This window comes from Onychostoma macrolepis, chromosome 01 (assembly GCF_012432095.1).
Source record: "Onychostoma macrolepis isolate SWU-2019 chromosome 01, ASM1243209v1, whole genome shotgun sequence".
Classification (NCBI taxonomy): domain Eukaryota; kingdom Metazoa; phylum Chordata; class Actinopteri; order Cypriniformes; family Cyprinidae; genus Onychostoma; species Onychostoma macrolepis.
Window position 1 is genome coordinate 6,300,300 of NC_081155.1, and position 17,385 is coordinate 6,317,684.

The window sequence follows — 17,385 nt, forward strand, 5'->3', positions numbered from 1 at the left end:
TTATTTTAATAGATGTATACTTAATAATAATAATAATAAAATCTAAATATTTTACATTTAATCATTTTATTCACAGAAAAACAATATAAATTTGTATAGCTATTGTTAATATGAACTTGTCCTATATTACTTCTGCTGGTTCAGTTTTGCCACTGTATTTCTTTTTAAGGGGCTTAATTTGGGAACACTATATCCTAATCATAATCCCACCAAAACCACACACACTAACGTTTCTAATGCTGCCTTCAAGTGCTCTCAGAATTATCTTAAATACGAGTTTCCTAGGTAAACATGAACGCTCTTCCATTTCATAATCACAACTTTACGGAGCCCTTTACAGGACATTGTGGTGGGAAAAATTCGGGGTGAATGAAAAAAATTCAGGGTGGGAGGAAAAAAATTGTTTCAAATGTTTTGCGTTCTCTCGCAAAACTTTTGCATTCCCTCGAGAAACTTTGCGTTCCCTCGCAAAATTTTTGCATTCTCTCGCAAAGATATTTGCGTTCTCTCGCAAAACTTTTGCGTTCTCTCGCAAAGATATTTGCGTTCTCTCGCAAAACCATTTGAGTTCGGACAAACGCTTCCTGTTTACTTTGCAGCTTGCAGTGGTTATAGCTCGTATGATATAGAGTTTTATTTTGAACTTGCACTCAAAGTAATACAGTCAGTGCTTATGTCGAAGCACGGTTTTGGGACATTCTAAAACGCTTAATGTGGCTTAATGTTTTAAAACAGTGACATTGGAGGACTAAATTTGATAATAATAAATCCTGATAAAAATTATTAGGCTAACATTAATAACCTTATTAATAATATTCCTATTAATAAAGCAGAATATGAACGCAACGCCCTGCACGTTAAGCCTTTTCTTCCCCATAGAAAACGCTTAAGGTAGGCTATAATGAAAGGTTCATGCAGCTGGTATGTTCACAATGGAGCGGTTCATAGAGTTTTTATTTTGAACTTTGATTCAAGTATAAAGAAACACAGTCAGTCAGTGGTTAGTTCAAGGCACGGTTTTGGGACATTCTAAAACGCTTTAATGTGGCTTTAAACAGTGACATTAGGATTAAATTCGATAATAATAAATACTAATAAAATTGTTAGGTTTATATTAATAACCTTATTAATAATATTACTATTAATAAAGGAGAATAGCCCAGAATATGAATGCAACGGATTTGGTATTTTTAAATCACCGTTTTCATTATAGCCTACTAAGCTTTTATGGGGAGAAAAAGCTTAGGCTACGTGCAGGGCGCTATGCTCATATTCTGGGCTATTCTGCTTAGTAATATTATTAAGGTTATTAATATTAGCCTAATAATTGTATCAGCTTTTATTATTATCGAATTTGGTCCTCCAAGTCACTGTTTTAAAACATTAAGCCACATTAAGCGTTTTATTATGTCCCAAAACCGTGCCTTGAACTAAGCACTGACTTATTAATTTATTTGAGTCCAAGTTCAAAATAAAACTCTATGAACCGCTCATTGTGAACATACGAGCTATAACCACTGCAAGCTGCAAAGTAAACAGGAAGCGTTTGTCTGAACTCAAATGGTTTTGCGAGGGAACGCAAAAGTTTTGCGAGAGAATGCAAATATCTTTGCGAGGGAACGCAAAGTTTCTCGAGGGAACGCAAAAGTTTTGCGAGAGAACGCAAAACATTTGAAAAAAAAAATTCCCTCCCACCCTGATTTTTTTCCATTCACCCCAAATTTTTCCCACCACAATGTCCTGTAAAGGGCTCCGTACAACTTCAATAGTGAGAATTATCGAATTTCGATAGAACGTGAAGGCGGCATTAGGCCTGATGCTTTTGGGAAATGCAGACCTGGTTATTTTAAAAGCAGACCTTCACACCTTGCGTGACATGGTTGAGTGATTAAAGTTATGCGATTTTATTTTGAAACTACTTCACATTTCCTTTTAACAACATACTAAACGCCACTTTAGAATTAAAAATTGTAATTAAACAAATTAGACAAGAACTCACCATGCAGCGAAGAACAGCGTAAATGAAAACCCGCTAGAATCTACGTTATGACTTGACGCCACTAACCAATGAGAACAGTTGTAGGCAGGACGAGACGTACAGCCCCGCGCCAGATACAGCCCCGCCTCGATCTACGTCATTACTTTGCCACTAACCAATGAGAAGTTTTGTGTGCAGCCCCGCCTCGATCTGCAGGCTGCAGCCGGGTGCTTCTCGAAAAGCTGAAAAGCTTAATGAGGCTTCATCTGCCCATCCCTAGCTAAAAGTGTAACCTCACAGCGCCCTCACTGTGTGCTCATACTAATGTGAGGTCAAAGTGCACTCACTGCACAGAGACTAGGTACCCAGCATGCATTGCAGCATGAAGCTTTTGCTTGTCACCATTGTTGAGATTCATACACTGATTCTTGATGTCTCTCTTTGTGTTTAAATGATAAAGTAGCTAATAACGTTTGTGTCTTATGCTTTTATAATACTTTTTAAATGATTGCGACTGTTTGATTCTACACTGTGTAATCACAGACCTATTATATTTAGAAGCTTTAGATTAAAATCTCACGAAGACTGCATATTGACTATAGGTGATGATTGTGTTGGTATCACCTGGTTACAATCTCTTTTTGGTTTTCCTTGCAATAACAAATGTGCTTCACAAACACAGTTACAATAGCCCAAAAAAAAATATGTTATGAAGTCAAGGGTCAAGAGCCCAACTAAAGCAAACACTAATCACTTTGATGGTAACGTCAAACGAAACAATAAAACATCATCATCTAAAGCTCTGTTAATTCTCAATAAGCGCTTTTGTAGATGTCTGACAGACATAAATCAGTCTGGTTAATAATGACTGAAGATGGTGATTCGTTTATTTCTGTTGATTTCATCTAAGGCTGTGTCTAGAAATCAGTTGTATGTTTGGAGAAGTATCTTATAACAGAAATCTGTTAGCTGGGCGTGCACTCATGAGCTCATCATGTGAGAGCACTGTGATATCTCTGTGATAGTGTTGAGAAACAGGAAGTAGAATGTCCCCCCGTTGACAGATATTTGAGCTGCCTCCTCTCAACCTGCTCAACATTTTGAATTCACAATGAGCTCATATATTACTCTCACTGTGAGGATCACCGTATGAGAATGGTGTGATGTCACTGTGATCATCGCGTGATCTCACATGTTGACTGGGTAGGCTACAAATCATAACACTTTCATTGTACAGAAAGAGAGCAAAGAACATTTAAATCAAAGAACATTTTCACTGACAGTCTAGAGTTCAAGCACTCTCAAAAACTCTCATTAAAATCACTGAAGCTGTTTACACTATAAAATGAATGTCTTACTTACAGATTCGTACACACATTTGCACTTTGTTGTTTGTTACGAAAGAATTTGCCAGAAAGAGGTATAGTCAGCGAGCAAGTGGGGAAAACACTGGCATTTTAGCGATGACTCATCTGAACACCTCTGATTGGTCATTGCATTCATAGGCTCAACAGTGTAAGGGTAATATATAATGTAAACAGGTCAATTTAGCTCAGAGGGAATCATTTATAATTTTATAGGGAATTTGAACAGATTCACTGTTTTACAGCTGATCATTGAGTCGGCTTGCGATTCATTGAACGAGCCGTATAACATCAACTCTGCAATGGATATTAAAATCCAAAATATAGTGAAAACACTATTAATAAGCACAGTAACAAAATCGGCAGTTTAAGACGTTAACTTGTAAGCACAAAACACAAGATACTTCTCTTTTCAATATAAATACGACTTTATTTATATAAACCTAAGACATAAACTAATCTAACACATGAACACACGCATTCACACATTCACACGTTGCAGAAAGAGAGAAAGTGAGGAAAGGATGAGTTTAAGAGAATGGAAATGTGATATCCCAAGTTTGCAGCAATATGTGCAATTGCATAGACCTGAACAGCCATCAATCACTTAATTAACCTTCGCATTGAGTTTCTCAACGAGGCTAAAATTTATATTAAATGCACCAGCTCAGTTAGAATCTGGAGGTTACTTGTGCGTTGCCTTTGTGTTAAAGGGATTCCCTTCTGTCGTAGTCGTTTCAAGAAAGGGGGTTTCCCGAGTTGCTGATTGGCTGGAAGTTCAGTAGTCTTTGAAGTGATGTCTTGGGAAGCCAATGGTTGGGCATTGGCTGAAGATGGTTTTGGAGTCAGTTGCTGGTTGAAGTTCGAAGCGGGTGCAGTCGGAGCTGGACTTTGTGGCAAACTTAACTTTTGAACACGAAACTCAACGGAAAGAAACTTTCTGGTCGACTTCTGGACACATCCCATCTGGTGTCTTGACCAATTAGATAGGCTATTATCTTAGCTAGAGGTGTTCCTTCCATCATAAATCAGCATGTTATCAGTCACATGATCCGAATTTACACACTCTTGCAAAGTATACTTTTGGATGTGATTTCTATAACCAGAATATGATACATTTGACAAAGAATCAATTGGAAGAAACGTTTCAAGCTAGAATTGTCAAATTCATACATACCAAACACGAATAACCCTTAAAGTCATTCAATAGTTATTAAAAAGAAATATATAATATCCCAGTCAACACGTGAGATCACGCGATGATCACAGTGACATCACACCATTCTCATACGGTGATACTCAGGGGCGGACTTAGCGATTTGGGGGCCCTAAGCAAATTCCAGGTATGGGCCATACAATAACTATGTGTCCGTTTATGCTTAACCCCTATTTTGCTCGCTCGCATTAGTTTTTAGTTTATTTATCCCTTCACAACCAGTAATTAGTCGACTTGCTGCTGTTCTAAAGCCAAATTAGGCTACCTTATTATTATTATTTTTTTCGGATCACAAAAGGAAGACATTATCAAAAAATAAAGAAAGAAATAAATAAAGAAAAGAAAAATGCGTGCACTTGTCTATTTAATAAATTGTAAACCATTCTAATCTTTTTACAAACATAAAATTATCCCAGGCAACTCATTATATATTCCAAGTGTTCTGAAGGCATACTGTAGGCTTTGCCGAGAAAAAAATCGAAAATGAAACCTATTATTAATGGAAAATCTCCAGTCATTGCATTCGTGCATTTATACAAGTACGCGGCAGTTCGCGCCGTTCGCCTAGGAGAAGCACACAAGAGAGTCATTTTGAAACATCAAGATAAATATAATTGTGACTTGAAACACAATACTTTCTTTACTGAGGTGAATATCTCTGTTCTGAGACAGTCAGACAGCCTAGAATGCGCGCAAACAGCGCTCCCTCATAATCACTATAGCTGTCTCTCACTTCAATTCATTACAATCTCGCGACGTTCCGTTAATAAGCTCTACACTGCACAATGAATCTCTTATTTACATCGTATCTACACTTTGTTATAATGAGATGATCCCCGAACTTGCAGAACTCGCAGCACTTGACAAAAACTCGGCATTTTGATCGGTAAGTGGATTCTAACTTAAACACTTCTGGTCACTGCGTTCAAGAAATCAGCGCACATGTCTGTGAACGGCTACATTGCTCAACGCTGCAGATATGTTTCGCCAATATCAGATGGGGCCCCCTGATTCCACGGGGCCCTAAGTGGCCGCTTACCTCGCCTTATTGGTTAAATCCGCCCCTGGTGATACTCACAGTGTGTGTAATATGTGAACTCGTTGTGAACTCAAAAAGATGAGCGGGGTTCTTATTTCTGTTAGACATCTACAAAAGCTCTTATTGAGAATTAACAGATTTAGATGATGATGTTTTATTGTTTTGTTTGACGTTACCATCAATGTAAGTAGTGTTTGCTTTAGTTGGGCTCTTGACCCTTGACTTTATAACATTATATTCTTTGGGGCTGCTGTAACTGTGTTTGTAAAACACATTTGTTATGGCGAGGAAAACCAAAAAAGAGACTGCAACCAGGTAATATTGGTTTGTTACTGATGATAACAGCGCAACCATCACCCAGATTCCGTATGCAGTCTTTGTGAGGAGTTATTAATCTAAAGTTTTTGTAATAGCTCTGTGATTATACAGAATAGGACCCAGCAGTGTTATAATTATTTATGAGTGATTTTAAAAGCATGATAAGACACAAACATTTTGAACTACTGTGTCATCTAAAAACAAAGAGAGACATCAAGAATCAGTGTATGAATCTCAACAATGGTGACAATCAAAAGCTTCATGCTGCAATGCATGCTGGGTACCTAGTCTCTGTGCAGTGAGTGCACTTTGACCTCACATTAGTATGAGCACACAGTGAGGGCGCTGTGAGGTTACACTGTTAGCTCACTGTTACCTCACATTGTGACCTCATCACGAGTATCCTGGGAGATCATGGTGACATCACAGTTCAAATTGTTGACTGGGATGTGCTTAAAACATAATAGTGTAATGTGTGGGTCACATACATAATACCGGGTTATGCATAGAAATGCCCTTTTAGGATGATTTTATGTGCATATGAAAAAGAAAGTCTCTGTGTAGTTCTATGGAGACCAAAAGACATGTTCTTTGGACAGTGGAATTTCAGTCTGGTTCTTTGTCTTCTATGTGTGGGGGAAAAGTCAATCTAAAGAAGCTCGTGATTTCTGTCACAGATCTACATGTGCTGGTCACGCAGTGCATCTCTTTGGTCATTAATCTTGATTATTTGCCCATAATTTGACAGTCTCCTTCCTGAATTGGAATTATCTTTTGTTCTTTTGTCTCAATGTTGCAAGCTGTTTTGTGAAAGAGGCTTGCTGGTTAGGCTTTCTTCAGACTAGTTGGAGCTAGGAATCTGATTTATGACGTCCTGTTGCAGCCTTGGGGCCCCTCTGGAATTCCGGCTCCTCATGTTTTGATGTTCTGATCGAATCTTAAATTTGTCTGACACGTTCTGATCAACAGAATCGTGTGTGATTGGTTATAATGCGCAGTGCTGAAAAAACGCATCTGTATCTGGCTCAGCGCCAGCCAGCAAACGCAAATTTGAATTTAGCAGCTGATGATATGACGCACTGAACATTCTAATCATGCCGGTGTGATTGTATTAAATATAGAAAATAATAATCGGCTACCTTTTGTCTTTTGGAAACTGCATTCAAAATCCACTTGGCTCAAAAATCTGAATTAAGAATTTGCTCCCCAGACCTAATTCGTTAGCCGCTATTATACAGCTCTGTTCTGCCCGAAGTACTCGGAGATGCCGCCACCAAGCGTTTGATAGGAACTTAATGTAACTAATTCATCATAAGTAAAAAAAAAACACATTTGCTAATTGATTATAACTAAAATTGCTGTTGTTAGCACTTAATATTTCTGTAGTACAGCCAAACAGCGCAGATCATTCATGAAAATGTATATAAAAGAATGTTCATGCGCAAACGTCCACACCAATTAGCTCTGCTGTATTATAAACCAATGAAATTGGGGGTGGACGGAGCGACACATCACCCTACCTTATTGTGTCGTGCCGCCCCATTGTCCAGGGTGCAGAACCTCTGGGGCTACTCACGAATCTCAACAATGGTGACAATCAAAAGTTTCATGCTGCAATGCATGCTGGGTACCTAGTCTCTGAGCAGTGAGTGCACTTTGACCTCACATTAGTATGAGTCCCAGCTGCCTTGAGATTGACAGAATTGACAAGATCCTCCCATATAGTTCTGGGCTGATTCCTCACCGTTCTCATGATCATTGAAACTCCACGAGGTGAGATCTTGCATGGAGCCCCAGTCCGAGGGAGATTGACAGTTATTTTGTTTCTTCAATTTGTGAATAACTGCACCAACTGTTGTCACCTTCTCACCAAGCTGCTTGAGAAGCACCCGGCTGCAGCCTGCAGATCGAGGCGGGGCTGCACCTGGGGCGGGGCTGCACGTCTCGTCCTGCCTACAACTGTTCTCATTGGTTAGTGGCGTCAAGTCATAACATCATTCTAGCGGGTTTTCATTTACGCTGTTCTTCGCTGCATGGTGAGTTCTTGTCTAATTTGTTTAATTACAATTTTTTATTCTAAAGTGGCGTTTAGTGTGTTGTTAAAAGGAAATGTGAAGTAGTTTCAAAATAAAATCGCATAACTTTAATCACTCAACCATGTCACGCAAGGTGTGAAGGTCTGCTTTTAAAATAACCAGGTCTGCGTTTCCCAAAAGCATCAGGCCTAATGCCGCCTTCACGTTCTATCGGAAATTTGATAATTCTCACTATTGAAGTTGTGATTATGAAATGGAAGAGTGTTCATGTTTACCTAGGAAACTCGTATTTATGATAATTCCGAGAGCACTTGAAGGCAGCATTAGAAACGTTAGTGTGTGTGGTTTTGGTGGGATTATGATTAGGATATAGTGTTCCCAAAATAAGCCCCTTAAAAAGAAATACAGTGGCAAAACTGAACCAGCAGAAGTAATATAGGACAAGTTCATATTAACAATAGCTATACAAATTTATATTGTTTTTCTGTGAATAAAATGATTAAATGTAAAATATTTAGATTTTATTATAATAATTAGTATGCATCTATTAAAATAAACAGTGAACTACATTTAATAATAATAATTCAACAAAAAATATGATTAAGTTTAACAGTCCTTGAAAGTAGAGCTCGTTTTTTATATTACATACTGTTATGCTGCTATACAGTATATGTCCTAGAGCAGGTGCCAAATCCCTTGCAAAAATGCACAAAACTGTGTTAAGCAAGGGGAAATGTGAGCAGTATTTAAAAAACTGCACTAGTGAGTGCCCATTCTGCAATTACACCAGTATGCCACAACTGATGTATTATCACATCAAAAATCACTTTCAGTGGGCAGTGCAACAGCATGGTGAGTTTAACTGTCTTTTGCTTATGTCACTTTAGTTAAAGTTTAATATGGTGCCGAACCAGCCAGCAATGCACTGTGCATGCTTCTGATTTAATTGTTTGTGAGTTTGTAGTAGAATGTTTAATTTTAAGGCTCAGGTAAACTTAATTTTCTGCATTCCGCACATTGACCATGGGTCTTTGTTGCTCAAATCACAAAAAAATGTACTTGCACATGGATGGTGCTGATGAAAATTCTGTCTTGCGACTGTCCACCGTCCAGAGCAAAATGCAAACAAGTGAAGGTTCAATTTAGGCAATTTTCAACAAACTTATTTTCTTTTTTTACTCTTTCAGATTTCACCATTTTAAAATGTGGTCCAAATTTGCTGAAGCACATCGCCACCAATGCTTCATCACCAATCCAGCCTCAGTCTTCCTCCTCGGTCCAGCAGCCGCAGCCTCAGCCTCAGTCCTCCTTGGTCCAGCCGTAGCCTCAGTCTTCCTCCTCGGTCCAGTAGCTGCTGCCTCAGTCTTCCTCCTCGGTCCAGCAGCCGCAGCCTCAGTCTTCCTCCTCGGTCCAGTAACTGCTGCCTCAGTCTTCCTCGGTCCAGCAGCCGTAGCCTCAGTCTTACTCCTCGGTCCAGCAGCCACTGCCTCAGTCCTCCTTGGTCCAGCAGACACTGCCTCAGTCTTACTCCTCGGTCCAGCAGCCACTGCCTCAGTCTTTTGTGTTTGGAGTTCACACAAAAAATGAAGACAATGACTGGTAACCAAACAGTTGGTGGTCCCCATTGACTTCCATTGTATTGGGGGAAAAAAAAATACTATGGAAGTATATACATGTACAGACCAAAATTTTTTGGGTGCACTGTCTATCCTTTTACGCAGCTCCATGGTTGAAGTATACTTACTTTTGCAGATGTGCTTACAGTGTTCAGAATGTTAATACTCTCAGCTGTTGTTGTATTTATTATTACATGTATTTATTATAACAGTTTCTTCCTCCAGGCAATCCAACTTATGAACAGTTAAATTTGTTTGTTTATTTATATTTATATATGTGTATTTTTTTAGTCTCATCTTATTTTTATTGTCTGTGTGTCGTTGTTGTCTCTGTAAACTGGAAGCTTATGACACTAAAACAAATTCCTTGTATGCGCAAGCATACTTAGCAATAAAAGCTCTTTCTGATTCTTATTCTGAAGAAAGTGTGTAAAGGATGTTAATGTTTAACCAGAGATTTATATCTACAAAAAGATGTGTTATATACAGATGTACAAATTTCATCTTTCTTTATCAGAATTAAACTTTCATACCTAAATAAATAACAAGGAAATAATTGTCTTGGCATGTTATTCATATACAAACAATGCTGCTATTTTTACCATAAGCTTTTCATTGTCAAGTAAATCAAAAAATTATTAATTTGTTATCAATATGGTTCATTAGTTAACATGAACTAATAATGAACTGCATTTATACAGCATTTATTAATCTTTGTTAATCTCAACATTTACTAATACATTATTAATCTTGCTAACATTAGTTAATGCTCTGTTAACTAACATGAACAAACAATAAACAACTATATTTTCAATAACTAACGTAAACGAAGATTAGTAAATACAATAACAAATGTATTGCTCATGGTTAGTTCATGTTAGTTAATACATTAATGTTTAATGAACCTTATTGTAAAGTGTGACCATTCATTTTAATAACATCTTAAGATATGACACTTGCTGAGAATATTTAACTTTTATTTAAATGTTAATAGTACATGTAACAGTAAAGCATATACTGAAATTAAAATAAAAAAAACGACCATAAATAACTTATAAGTGGTAAATGACCAATGCACATGAATAGAAATAACTTAAACGTTGTAAATAAACTATATTCATTGACATTGCAATGTGACAAGTCAAAAGCAGTAATTGGATTCTTGCTTGGAAATGTACATAATGAAACGTTTTCCAAAAATTAACAAATTTACAGTGTATTGTTTAATACTATATATTTTTACCAGTTATAAGTAATTAACGGGTTCACAGTTTTGTTTTATATAATTAAGTATTAATACCATGTAGGTCTATTGTTTCAACCGCATTTCCTATTTACCGCGGCGTCGACGTCATCGTGGCGTCGACGTCATTACTTTGCCACTAACCAACGAGAGCCCCGCCTCGATCTGCAGGCTGCAGCCGGGTGTACTTGAGCTGCTTGGTGATAGTCGTATAGACCATTCCAGCCTTCAGTAGGTCTACAATCTTGTCCCTGACATCCTTGGACAGCTCTTTGGTCTTGGCCATGGTGGAGAGTTTGGAATCTGATTGATTAATTGATTTTATACAGGTAACACACTGACAAGAGAATGCTCCTAATCTCAGCTGCTTATCTGTATAAAAGACCATGGAGCCAGAAATCTTGCTGATTGATATAGGGGGATAAAATGCTTATTTCACTCATTAAAATGCAAATCAATTTATAAATTTTTTGAAATGCGTTTTTCTGGATTGTTTTGTTGTTATTCTGTCTCTCACTGTTCAGATAAACCTACCATTAAAATTTTAGACTGATAATTTCTTTGTCAGTGGGCAAACATACAAAATCAGCAGGGGATCAAATATATATATATATATATATATTTGTTTTTATTTTTTTCCCCACTGTATATAATGCACAAAATCAACACCCTGAAAAAGAGATTGACTAGCAAAGTATTTTATGTATTTTGAAAATACAAAAAAAAAAAAAAAAAAAAATCTTAAATGCATTTAAATACAAAATACTTTTTTTAACAAGGGTTTTAAAATACAAAACACTATTTTGTATTTCAAATATTAAGTATTTAAAAATACCTAAATACTGCCCATCCCTGTGTGACGTCAAATTTTACAGATTCTGTGAACGGCTTGTTCTGAGAGACTGTACACACACTGTTAAAGCAAATTTATGTTCAAACAACATGTAAAAGTTAATTTTGCATAATAGGTGCCCTTTAACCGTTTGAACTAGAAATAAATGGAATTTGGTCTGAATGATATTCTGGTCCTCTCTCAGGCTCTATGGTTATTGAATGGTGGGATCCACATTAAACAATTTCAACCCCCCAGACCTAAACCAGTTCCTCAAAATAACAGTTCATCCATAATGTCTGCCTTTGACATGGGAATCAGTGATGAGGAGTGGGAAAGACTACAGAAGGCCATTGAATGGCCTATTCCAGATCAAGAAATCACTCGTCTGGATCAGAGCACAAGTCCAGTCCACTCAACTTTCTCTATTATGGGACTCAAAGAGAGTTACAAAGTGGGAGAAAAGATCTCTGTTGCTATCACAGCCAGAGACCACCGCAAGAACCTGAAAAGATATGGAGGAGATTTTTTCAAAGCAAAACTTTTCAACGCAGAGCTAAAGGTGTGTGTGTGTGTGGTTTTTTTTCAATAACATTATTTTTAAAATACATTTTTGGGGAAAAAATGAAAATAAAATCAATATACAGACATTTGTCAAATGAAACTTCTGTCATTAATTACTCACCCTCATGTTGTTCCAAACCCGTAAGACCTTCATTCATCTTCGGAACACAAATTAAAATATTTTTGATGAAATCCGAGAGCTTTCTGATCTTCCATAGACAGCTATGTAACTGAAATATTCCCAGAGCCAAAAACATCAGTAAAACAGCTCATGTGACATCAGTGCTTCAACTGCAATTTTACGGGTTTGGAACGACGTGAGGGTGAGTAATTAATGACAGAATTTTAATTTTTGGGTGAACTGTCCTTTTAAGTTTCACTTTTCCAACAGACATTAGTTTTCTGCATTACACCTGTTCTTTCCCATTTTTCTTGAAGGCGAGCGTGTATGGGGAGGTTGTGGATCATCGTAATGGGACTTACTCTGTTGCTCTTCTTCTGCCCTGGGAGGGTCAGGCACAAGTTTTTGTACGTCTTGAGCACTCCAGTGAGGTTGTGCAGATTCTTAAGAAATACAGGGACTCTTCATTCCCACGCACCCACTTTAATGGCTTCTTTGAAGGATCAGGACCCAATAAAATCAGGATCAGTGAAGTAGTAGAATGTAATCTTAAGTGGGGTGCAGATGGAAGTTGGAGTAAAGGCGACTGCTGCTGTGAGTATAAGGATATAAAAACAGGGACGGTGTGGCAGTGTGAGAGACCGAAGAAACTTTCCTGTGACAAACTGGTTCGCCACTCAGGCGGACGTTTGGAAAACCCATTACATCTTTTTGAGCAGCAGCTTTTTACAAAGTAATGATTCAAAATTAATTTCAGAATAATTGTAGAATTGTAGAATTGTAAAACAAACAAATGAAAAAGTGTACTCTCTCTCTCTCTCTCTCTCTCTACAGAAAATTAACAAATGTTGCTATTAATGGAGACAAAAAAATCATAAATGTCCTTCCCAACACTTCAGCCATTGGTATGTTTACATAATGATCTCTGTACATTTTGACCATGTCATTTCCTGTTTGGGAAAAAAAAAAAAAAAGAGAGATAAAATAATGGTTCTTTTTTTCAACAGAAAACCAGAACAGGCTTGAGTTCTTACTTTTGTTTATTATTAGCAAATTGGCCTATGGCATGAATATTTGGCACTATTTACACTCTGAAATTGTTGCACACACATAAGCGGCATTTCAGTGAACTAAATATTTAAGCCACTATAAACACAATGAAGGTATGAAATAAATGAAGTAAAATGCCATATGAAATGAAACATATATATATATATATATATGAAACATTAGAAACAGGAACAATTTCATATATTTTTTCCATTTATTGTGATAGGACATGAAGTTCACACTGCAGGTCTTAATGCTCAGATCGGATTTTTTGCTGAAATCCGATTTTTTTTGCGCTGTTGTTCACATTGTCATTTAAATTGTTAAATTGTCACACATCAGTCTCATGTGTGGACTGTATACGGACCTGAAGTGACCCGCATGCACAGAAGAAGACGTGACGTCAGACGCAGCGCAGTGCGTTTGCGGAAATAAAAATGGATGCTGCTCGTGTTAGCGCGTGTTTAGCAATTTTTAAGTTAATGTGCAATCAGAGCCTAAATAACAAAGTGATAAGAAGAAGAATATTAAGGAGAAGGAGAGCACAATTTCCTCCAGCGCAGAATTGTGACGTCCGTCACATTTCAGTGACGTAAAAATTGCATGAAATGCGACATGGCCATTCAGACAGAAGTCGCATTGCAAAACATCGGATATGTAGCCGATTTAGGACCACATATGAAAGTGGCCTGGGCCTGATTTGAAAAAAATTGGATTTGTGCTGTTCAGACTGTCATGCGCAGTGTTCTGAAATTTGTAGCTCCCGTTTCAAGGATCTTTCTTGATCACATTTCCTTCTCTCCATCATTTCGACTAGGTTCACACTGCAGGCTAAAGTGGCCCAAATCCGACTTTTTGCCCAAATGTGCCACTTTAGCCTGCAGTGTGAACCTAGTCGAAATGATGGAGAGAAGGAAATGTGATCAAGAAAGATCCTTGAAACGGGAGCTACAAATTTCAGAACACTGCGCATGATAGACATGTAAAGCATTTCTTACAAAACATATATAAAGACAAATTTTTGTATATATGTTGCATATATAAATAAAATACATATTGTTGACATGGTTTCTGCATATAATACCATATGAAAAATCATCATATATTAACACATATATACCAGTTTTACTATGGGGATTACTATCTTCATCTACCCACAGAACGTACAGTATGTCATATATTACATTTCTCTATGGGCTTTGTTTTTTTCCAAAAAGGAAATGGTCAAAACATACACGGACCACATATGAGTAGGGTTGGGTATCGTTTGGGTTTTTTTCGATACCGGTGCCAAATCTTTACTTTTAAAACGGTGCCTGAACCGACACTTGTTATATATACACACAGGTATATGTATATATAAACACACTTTATTTATGCAATTCATGAAGCTCCAGGAAATCCCCAATATGGACAAAGGCATTACTATTGCTGTAACTGAGTAAACAGAAGATATAAACGTTTTGAATGATAAAACAAATACATTAAACACTTGAGTACAAAAATATAGTTTATCTGTGTTATTCAAGCCGTCGCTGGTATTTTCATAATAATTAAGTATATTTATAATCCATTGCTAATCAATGCATTAGTAGCCTATGGAACATATTTTCTGCCTCATTCTGTGACAAGAAGCTACATCAGATCACAAAAGGAAGCATTTAACTGCTGTGGACTAAAAAGGTTATAATGTTCTCTTTTTGTTATGGACGGACTCGGACACAAAGATGATAGGTGAGTATGAGGTGATTTATTGAAACAGGTTAAGCACACAGGTGAATTGAGAGGTCTTGAGAGGTGAGTAGATATCTTGGAAACGGCAATTCTGATGGGGATGACAAGGTGATGATAATTCTTTTCTTCTTCTAGGAATACAGGTAGACGAGACAGGTTGGATCCAGGGAGTGACACACACACTTCATGCTGGGACTTCTGCAGAGAGAGAGAGGGCGACACAAGGAGGAGGAACACAGGAGGTAAGTTTATACAAGGTAAGCGGTCTTAGAATATTGGAAGGATATAGTTCTCTTCGTTGTAGGATGTAGCGTTGTCTGAGTCCACGTAGCAAAGACGAGATCGGACACTGAAGTGTGTGTGTGGTGAGCTTTTGTAGTGTGGTCTGATGAGGAGGTGATCAGGTGCAGGTGTGTGTGATTAGAACTCCGGGGATGTGGAACGTTGTGATTGGTGGAGTGAAGGGCCTGACTGGTCTGTGACAGTACCCCCCTCTCCACGGCCCGCTCCTGAGGGCCGACCTCGGCGTCGTGGTGGTCTACCCCTGCCTCGGGGTGCTGGGCGATCTGGGTTGGCGGTGTGGAACTCCTAGAGTAGAGTTGGGTCTAAGATGTCATCCCTGGCTACCCAAGAGCGTTCCTCAGGGCCGTAGCCCTCCCAGTCCACGAGGTATTCCAATTTACCACCACGACGCTGGGATTCCAGGATCTCTTTGACTTGATATACTGCACCTTCGTCTTGGATTTGTGGGAGAGGGGTTTCTTCGTCCAAGTCAGGCCCTGTGGTGATAGGTGGAGAGAAGGGTTTTAGTAGTGAGACATGGAACGTGGGGTGAATTCTATAGTGTTGTGGTAATTCGAGTTTATATGTGACAGGGTTGACACGTTCCAGTATGGTGAAGGGGCCAACGAATCTGGGACTAAGTTTCTTACAGGGCAGGCGCAGACGGATGTCTCTGGTTGACAGCCAGACCTTTTCCCCTGGTTGGTAGTTTGGGTTATCTGATCTGCGGGCGTCGGCTGTCAGTCTTTGTCTGCGCACTGCCTGTTGGAGTTGATGGTGTGCCGAGTCCCAGACTCTCTCGCTCTCCCGGAATCAGTGATCGATGGAAGGGACATTGGATGGTTCACCTGACCAGGGAAACAGGGGAGGCTGGAAACCGAGTACGCACTGGAATGGGGTAAGGCCGGTGGATTGTTGTCGTAAGGAGTTTTGGGCGTACTCGGCCCAGCCTATGAACTGGTTCCAGGAGTTCTGGCGGCTATGGCAGAAGGTTCTCAGGAATCGTCCTATCTCCTGGATTTTGCGTTCGGTCTGCCCATTGGACTGTGGATGATAACCGGATGAGAGACTGATGGTCACACCTAGGAGGGAGAAGAAGGCTTTCCAGACTCGGGAGATGAATTGGGGACCTCTATCGGATACTATGTCTTCGGGGATGCCAAAATATCGAAATACATGATTGAATAAGAGTTCAGCTGTTTGGAGAGCTGTTGGAAGACCGGTGAGGGGAATGAGTCGACAGGACTTGGAGAATCGGTCTATGATGACTAGAATGCATGTATTGCCATTGGACGGTGGTAAGTCAGAGATGAAATCCACTCCTAGGTGTGACCACGGACGTTGAGGTATGGGTAATGGATGTAGTTTGCCTGCTGGGAGATGACGGGAGCTCTTGGAGATGGCACAGTCCGGGCAGCCTCGCACAAACCTTCTGACGTCCCTGGCCATGTTGGGCCACCAGAAGCGGTCTCGTAGCAGCGAGAGTTGCGTTGGCCCCTGGGTGGCCAGTACCAAGTGAGGCGTGAGTGGAGTGGATTAATGGTGTCCGTTGGGTCCTAGGTACATACTGGTGGTTTGGTGGACAGCCCGGCGGATTGGCGGGAGGTGTAGAGGAGGCGACTGGTGGAGAGGTCCACTGGATAGGACTGGTGATGATAGTTGTTGGGAGGATATTTTCGGGTTCCTGGTCATCAGCTTCGGGAGTATGGATTCTGGATAGGGCATCAGCCTTAATATTCTTGGTTCCGGGTCGGTAGGAGATCGTAAATTGGAAACGGGTGAAGAATAATGCCCATCTGGCTTGTCTGGGATTGAGTCGTTTGGCTTCTCGGATGTATTGCAAATTCTTGTGGTCAGTCAGAACAAGAAAGGGGTGCTTTGCCCCCTCCAACCAGTGCCTCCATTCCTCAAGGGCTAGCTTAACCGCCAATAACTCCCGATTCCTGATATCATAATTCCGTTCCGCCGGGCTGAGTTTTTTGGAGAAATAGG

General features: G+C 39.2%; 1 protein-coding gene across 1 annotated transcript in view; it reads left to right on the plus strand.

Moving 5' to 3' along the window:
- LOC131550133 (NXPE family member 3-like) overlaps positions 1-17,385 on the plus strand; it is a 34,976-nt gene that overhangs the window by 11,318 nt on the left and 6,273 nt on the right. The window contains exons 3-5 of the mRNA XM_058792579.1: positions 11,848-12,204; positions 12,645-13,060; positions 13,162-13,232. Of these exons, the coding sequence (XP_058648562.1) occupies positions 11,848-12,204; positions 12,645-13,060; positions 13,162-13,232 (844 nt within the window). The remainder of the gene's footprint in view (positions 1-11,847; positions 12,205-12,644; positions 13,061-13,161; positions 13,233-17,385) is intronic.